The sequence below is a fragment of the Oryzias latipes genome, chromosome 3 (assembly GCF_002234675.1).
Source record: "Oryzias latipes chromosome 3, ASM223467v1".
NCBI lineage: Eukaryota > Metazoa > Chordata > Actinopteri > Beloniformes > Adrianichthyidae > Oryzias > Oryzias latipes.
In genome coordinates, this window is record NC_019861.2 from 21,198,057 (window position 1) to 21,206,019 (window position 7,963).

General features: G+C 39.6%; 1 protein-coding gene across 2 annotated transcripts in view; it reads left to right on the forward strand.

The window, feature by feature from the left end:
• myo1e (myosin IE) overlaps positions 1-7,057 on the forward strand; it is a 40,852-nt gene extending 33,795 nt beyond the window's left edge. The window contains exons 20-29 of one of the 2 annotated variants that reach the window (XM_011491251.3): positions 760-874; positions 954-1,123; positions 1,217-1,362; positions 2,152-2,298; positions 2,901-3,058; positions 3,174-3,263; positions 3,346-3,547; positions 4,052-4,087; positions 5,409-5,578; positions 5,656-7,057. In XM_011491251.3, coding sequence (XP_011489553.1) covers positions 760-874; positions 954-1,123; positions 1,217-1,362; positions 2,152-2,298; positions 2,901-3,058; positions 3,174-3,263; positions 3,346-3,547; positions 4,052-4,087; positions 5,409-5,578; positions 5,656-5,732 — 1,311 coding nt within the window. In that variant the 3' untranslated portion in view covers positions 5,733-7,057. The remainder of the gene's footprint in view (positions 1-759; positions 875-953; positions 1,124-1,216; positions 1,363-2,151; positions 2,299-2,900; positions 3,059-3,173; positions 3,264-3,345; positions 3,548-4,051; positions 4,088-5,408; positions 5,579-5,655) is intronic. The other variant, XM_011491256.3, reaches the window with a different exon arrangement.
• Positions 7,058-7,963: the final 906 nt, after the last annotated feature.

Sequence of the window (7,963 nt, forward strand, 5' to 3'; positions counted from 1 at the left end):
AATATAACCCAAAATGTCCATGCATGTAAATGCTAGGTCTTAAAGGGTAAAGACTTAAAGACATTAATGTTTTTTTCTAATATTGATTTTGTTTCCCATTCTAAACTGTATTGGCTTTTTTCCTAGTGGAGAATATTTCTGTTTTTACTTCAGATAACACCTTTGTCTAACTTGGAAAGTGTTTGAATCTTTAACTAATTTTAACTTAGATTTTAAAAGCTTAAAGAAAAGTTTAAGACCGGGAAAGTTTCTCGGTTGTGTTGAGCGTAGCCTTGTTTGGTCTTAGTCGAACCGTTTTGGATTTTCAGTGAACCGAAGCGATCCTCTGTAATTGTGTGGCGTCACTCTTGCATGCCGTAAGTTTTGTCGAGTTGTGTTGGGGCGGTGCTTGTGGTTAGCTGGGCTACACTGCAGCCCGTGGCTGTTTGTGTCCAGGCCGGGGCTGTCGCTGCATTGGGCAGGATGTTTAGTCTGACGTGGAGCAACCCCAGACTTTAATTGCTTTTGAAAAGCACCAGCAGGAAATTGTAAATCGATCAAGAAGGTGCACGAAAATGAAAAATCCATCTTTTTGTGCCCCATCATCATCAATGGCTGATTGAAACACCTTTAGTCACAGAGGGAAACAAAAACAGAGTCAAACGGCAAACAGGAGGCATTCTTGGGCGCCCCTCTACATGTTCAACATTACGGTCCCTCTGCTGCTTTTGCATCGACATGCTCTTGACATGCCGGCTGTGTGTTTTTTTTTAAATAAAGCTCTTCCTGCTGGAGGAGACGAGAGACCGTAAGTTTGACGGCTATGCTCGGACCATCCAGAAAGCCTGGAGGAAACATGTGGCGCGCAAGAAGTATGTTCAGATGCGCGAAGAAGGTAAGTAAGGAGACTGTTTTTTTTCATCCTGATGTGGGTATATGTTGCTCCTGACCCACCTTTTTCCCGGCTCATTTAGCCTCTGATCTGCTGCTGAACCGTAAAGAGAGGCGGAGACACAGCCTGAACAGAAACTTTGTGGGTGACTATCTCGGCATGGATGACAGACCGGAGCTTCGACAGTTTCTGGGCAAGAGAGAAAAAATAGATTTTGCTGACAAAGTCACAAAATATGACCGCCGATTCAAGGTCTGTACTGTCCTTTTTCAGTCTGATTTAGTGTTTATTATTGCCAGTCCTCAAGTAATCATAGCATCTTTGCGTTTGCTCTTTTATTTTTAGGGAATCAAGAGAGATATGATCCTGACCCCTAAATCTGTGTATTTGATTGGAAGAGAAAAAGTGAAGCAGGGACCAGAGAAAGGTCAAGTGATGGAGGTCCTAAAGAGGCAAATTGATGTGGGAAAGATCTTAGCCGTGTCTCTCAGGTAAAAGTCCCTCTTGTTTTTAAGCCATATATTTTTGCTTCTGTTATTTATTTCCACGAGGGCCCAGGCTTTGCTTAACAGGTTGACTGTTGGAGGTGTGTTTAGATGGTTTTGAAGCTTCTCACTGAACATTTCTGACATGAGCTCCCAAATAGAGTCTAGCTATCTAACCAAACATTTTCTATTTTGGGACCTGATATCAAACACTCAAATGAGAGCTGGGAAAGTGGAGCAGGCCTTGTCCTCAAAGTACGATTTTCCCTGAACAATAGGTTGACAAAGCTGCTCAAAGGTTTCCAGTCACACAAGTTCAGAGGTTCTGGTAAAAGTCAGACAAAAAAAGACACAGTATTGGTGTCCATCTCACAAACAGCAGTTTGTTGCTGAATTGAAACACGGTGAACAGGGACACAAAGAAAACTGCCAGACTAAAAGAAAAAAAGTGGAAGACACAAGTTTTGGTATTTCGGGGGGTTTTTTTGGAGGGGGGACTGTGTAATTTGCTTCAGGAGGAGGGCAGTCTATACAAGCATGAGGACTTTGAGTCAGTGGAGTAATACGGACCAGGTGGCGCAATGAACAAAAGCAGGAGTTGTAAAAAGTTTCTTCACAGGGAAAAGGAACAAAGTATTTCTGTGTGGTTTGGAGGCACAGGCTGTCATCCCTCCTCAGATGTGAACCACTCTGTGAGCCTCAGGATGCAAATGTGAAAGCGGACTCCACATCTTAGCTTCCACTAAACCGCTCCGGGAATGAACAGAGTGTCTCAACTCTGCACTTTTGTTTCAGCACAATGCAGGATGACTTCATGATACTGCACGAGCAGGAGTACGACAGCCTGCTGGAGTGCATCTTTAAGACCGAGTTCATCAGCTTGCTGGCCAAGAGGTTTGAGGAGAAAACTCAGAAGAAGCTACCACTCAAGTTTAACAACACGTAAGTATACCGTGTACACAACCGCTTTGGTTTAAGATTTCAAATAAATTCACTAGCCTGGAACCTTAAATGGCGTATACTTATGTAGCGCTTTTCTACCTTCGAAGGCCCAAAGCGCTTTACAGTCACAGCCCCATTCACCCATGCACACACACATTCACACACCTTAAATAAAACAGTTTGTTTGTATCATAAGTTGGTGGTGTTTTAGAAACTTCAAGAAAACCTTGTATAAAATCTTTGAAAATACTTAAAACTGCAGCCCTAACAATGTTAAGAATACAAATGAGCATTAGACAGAATTATTTGCCTGTAAAATTAAAGAAAAACTACATAGAACATTTGAAAACATTTTAATAAATCTGTTTTTTTATGTTTTCCTCTTTATCTACTAATGTTATTGCTATCTTGTGAATGCTGCAAAATGTGTTAATGTGGTTAAACAAAACAAAAAAAAAGTTCTTTTTTTTGTGCATGTAATAATAAAATGTTCCACATCTGTGTCAAAATGCTGAAAAAAATATAAACTTAAATTCAAATTGGACAAAGATGCATGAACCATGAACAGGGTGTGGGTGGTAAGAGCTTTTCTGGATTTTCAGACTAGAGATGAAACTGAAGAAGGAGAACTGGGGCTTCTTGAGTGGCGGCAACTCCAGACAGGTAGAGTTCATACACGGTCGGGGAGATATTCCCGAACTGAAGCCTTCAAGCAAATCGCTGCAGGTCAGCATCGGACCTGGGCTTCCCAAAAATACACGTGAGTGTTACCAAACGTCCAACAAAAATCCATAACAATAATTTCTTTTTAAAACCTATTGAAGCATCTTAGGTTTGTGTCACAACCATTAAATGTTTCTGTAAATCTATTTCAGGTCCAACCAGAAAAAGCTTTAGCCAGAGTCGCTCCAGTGTTTCCAGAACCAACCATCACACGCCGTCACGATCTGCTCCAGGACCTCCAGGTTCCTCCCCGGCCCGCGTTAGCACAGCTTCTCTTTACTGCAAACGCACTCTCCTCATCACTCGTTTTGACTCTCTTTGCAGTATCGCACCAAAACGGCGGTCTGAGAAACACCAACCATGTTGCCAACCAAAGGAACTCCCATCATCACAACCAGAGACATCCGTCGTCCGGCAGTTCCCGCCCAGTCCTGCCCAGCAACCCCAACCAGCTGAGGGAGCGAGGCAGCAGCCGCCCGCAGCCAAACCTGGACTGTCTGAGGGTTCCTGATCAGGGAGCCGCAGGGTGAGAAGCCCAGAAATCCACACAGAGCAAGCAGTGCTCCTTAACATCCAGTATGTAAAATGTCCCGTTTGGCGACAGAAACAATCTTTTTTAGTTGTTTTGAGGTGGAAATAACCTGACATGCCACAGAAAATGGAAGAAAACCTGTATTTATATTTGTATTTGTCCACAGTGAGCATTTTATTTGATTTTAACCTAAATAAGAAAACTCACTTGATGTATTATTTTCATAATTAGAATTTAATTTTTTTACCTTTTTATTATCCCCACCATAAGACAAAGTAATTTAAAGAAAATAAATGCGAGTAGTGTGACATTCCAATTAAGTTAGCAAATGTAGAATATGAGTTAGATTTTTTGCATAGTTCCTGGTACAGATGTGAGTGTCTGTCATAACTGCACTTTACAAGCACACTTATACTGGAAAAAAGCTTGATAACTCCCCCCACAACCCTGTTTGTGTTTCTGTCAGTGACATAATTTGGATAATTTATTCTTTTGTAGTTCTGGAGGCAGACGGCCAGATGCAAACGGAGAAATGTGAGTTGGAGTGTTTGCAGTGTTTTGGTGGTGGTTCAAGACGAAAAAAAACATCCTGCAGCGAGAAACAATCAGGCTCAGTCGCTATGATGCCACTTCATTCTCATTTACTCGACGTCAAAAGAAAAAAGTGTCCGTTTTTCTTGGCTTGATTGACCTTTTTTGATGTAAAAAGGGAAAGACTGCTGATAAAAGTATCCTGCTGATGAACGTTTTCCTTTACATCCATTCAAATTTGAAACACCTGAGGTTCAACCATCAGACATGTTTCAGCCATTTACTCCTTACTCGACTGGATTGTATTTGCATTAAGATTCAAAAGTAATTTAAAGGAATGAAGCTGCTGCTGTCAAACCTGGTTTCCTCTGCTGGTAAAATAACTTCATGAACAAACAGCACCACCTTCTGGATGGTTTAGGCATCTGTGTTTTCAGTTATTTAGTTTCACTAAAATAAGAATAACACTTTCATTATGCAGACAATTCAAATTACATATAGTAAAATACATTTGCACTTTCACATTTGACTAAACTCTTATTGAGTCATTGATTTTGACCCCTGAATTAAAAAACATGTAGTTATTTAGTTAAATATGAGTTTTTGTCTTAAAGCTTTGAAAGTTAACATTTTTAGGTTGTATATATTAAATATATACAGTAAGTTATTCACTGAAATAAAGGTATTCTTTACTTAAAAGGTTAATATTAGTCATTAAAATCCATGATTAAATTTTTTTCGTTTTGAAAAAAACTGCTTTCGATTGGTTTTCATGTAGTAAGTCTACTTTTTATTAATAAAACTTCAACCTTTGTTTTGTTTATATCAATGAAAATGTGAAAATGTTATGCAAAATTAATTTTACATAGAAACATTAAATATACAAGCGATATTAAATGGTATATTGAGTTTTAGTGTTTTGGCAGTGATTTGCAGCCTGAGCTGCTCCCAGTTCCTTCAGAAGACTTTAATAAAGCTGTTGGAGTTGTAAATTGTTTTTTTTGTTTTATTAAATTATACACAATAATTTAAATGTTAGAGCTTTATAAATAACTTTTTAGAGAAGGATCTTTTAATTGTGGAACCTTCTAGAAAAAAACAGCAGTTCAAGGCAAAAAAAAAATCCCAAATGATTGGTTGTTTTCTCTGTTTACAATGAGTGTTCAAAAATGTATAAAAATCTGTTTTTATTATATCTTTATTTGTGCAGAGAAATCCATCCCTAAACCTTTCTGTGGCTCATATAAATCATTAATCCAAAACACGTTTGGCTGCTTAATCTGACAGTTGTGCTGTTCCTCTGTTTTTTTTTATGCCACTTTAGGGCACACAGACCATCAGTCAGCAGACCTGCACCTGGAGGGGGGCGACCTAAACCCGCACCCAAGCCCAAACCCCAGGTGCCTCAATGCAAAGCCCTGTACGCCTACGATGCTCAAGACACGGACGAGCTTAGCTTCAACGCCGATGACGTCATCGAGATCATCAAAGAAGGTTCGTGCGTAAAAGAATAAAGGCTTGGATTCCAAGCATTTGATGCAACACTTATACAGTACATGTTGCCTGAGCAGATGCATCCGGATGGTGGATGGGACGGCTCCGGGGAAAGCAGGGACTCTTCCCCAACAACTACGTCACCAAAATCTAGGAGCTGCTGGTTTTGGAGTGCAGGACAGTGCTGTGTCCCCGCTGACCCCCAGAGGAGGACACGGAGCCCGGCAGCAGAGAGCGCAGCACAGACTTCCACCACTGCGGCCTTAGCGTCAACGAATGTAATGCTCAGTTTTACCAGCAGACTGTCAGGCATGAAGGCGTGGCTCTGTTCCCAAAATGAAGACTCTCCAACTCCTGGGTCTAGCTATGTCTTGCAGTCCGTTTGAGTGCTGAACAAAACTATTTATTGTATTTATAGCTTTGTTTTTTTTTCTATCTGTCGTTCATATCTTGTTGAGGATATTAGCGTAAGTGTTGGAATGAAGTCTGCTGAATCTCTGGGACCAGGCTGTGATTTTTACTTTGCTTTCTGAGGAAGGAAGAAGAAAACATGTTTTTAATCGATGTCAAAACTGAAAAGCTGTTTTACCAGGAATATTTATTTTTATGCAAAAACTGACTCCAGGAAGACTGTTAATTACATGTTGATTCACTATCTTTTTTCTTTTTAAGCAGATAGACTATAAAAACCAAAGCAACAGTTTCCTGTTTTTAAAGCAGTCGGGGCATTGTGGTAAACTGGCAAATCACCTGGAAAAACCTCCGTCGGCTTTATTTCGTTGTTTTCGTGTCACGCCAGTAAGCCGCCGCCACGAGCACTGTAACCTGAGCATGCTGTCTGTGCTGTATTAGCACTTTATTGGTACAGGTACTACCTTAGACACAGACACCATCACTCAATCGTGGCGCTGCTAGAAAGTCAAACCTATGCGCTGACAGGTTGCCATTCTTGCAATAAGCCTTTTATTAGGAACTTGTTTACGTAAAATAAAGAACAGGCTTTTTTTTAAAAAAGATCTGTATATGTGTTGATATGTAGGAATACTCCTGTTGTTGGGTAGAATTTAAATTAAGTTTTTTGTATTTTTTATCTGAAGGATCTTGGTCTGTTACTTTCCTTCTGCTTTTGATACTCGTGTTTAGCTGCAGATACATTATCTAACATTTTTGGTGAATGGGTTAGTTTTTTCCGAATCAAGTGTAAATGTTTGTTTTACTTAGAATCCTCTTGGCTTTTTTCTTCTGTGTTCCTGCACATCTTGTGCACTCCTGCAGTACTTATTCTTTAGTTGTTTTTTTGTTTTGTTTTTTACAATAACATAGCCGAACTATGCTATAGTCTGTACAAACTGCTGGGACTTCTGATATAAAGCTGCATTTTTTTAAAACAACATTGGTCTTGGATGATTAAGAAGATTTTTGTGCAATAATATACACTAGTAGAAGTCTTTTAATAAAGCATTAACACAGCATCCCAAACTGCCTTTTTTTCTCCCTGTTTTACTGACTGAAAGCTTTCTTCAATATTCCTAAAATAATGTAAGAAAAATTGATTTAAAAACACAAATGTATGAAGAAAATATTAATGACAGGAATATATCTAGTTTTTAAAGGCCATCTGTGGCTCTACTTTTGACCATTAGTTTTATCAGGAAAAGCTGCTTGTAAACACCAGTGAAAGGTAGTTCTTCACTGTGGACTGCAGGAAGGAGAGGTGACATACCTCCCCTGATCCATCCAACACCTAAAGACCTGCTAGTGTTAACCATTGTGCTATCCTAGGCACTTTAACATTGGGAGTTGGGTCATCTAGACCCACTAGACAGTGCGCGGAACCTTTTTTCTTCAATGATTTGTGATCTTCACTGGTGTCCATGGATTACATGAAACCTTTCCACCTTTATCCACCTTTGTCATGGTAGGGAGAACACGTCAATGCAAGGGTGGGGTCATCTAAGATAACACAAGGGTTAAAGCTGTAGCTTAATTATCAGGTATAATCACTTGACTACTCGCATTACTCTCATAGACTAAAGTTCCATTTATCTGGTCCCTGCAAACACAACTCTAAAACCCAGATTTTCCTCTGCCCCTGTGTTGAGTCAGCCTGATCCCACTAAACCTTTTGCACTGGAGGTGGATGCTTCAGACATAGGAGTTGATCTCTAAGGTCTCACATGTGGACCAGAAAATATATACAGAAATCTAAACAAGAAATGCACCTATAAAATCATACAACAAAAATGTATGAACAAAGTTAAGAGAATTTCCAATAAATGTGAATTAGAGATTTTGGGGAAAATAATTAAAACTGAATTATATTCTTTATTTTCAGTAGACAGAAGCTAAAATTGAGCAGTTTATTGTTGGATTCACAAATCTCTG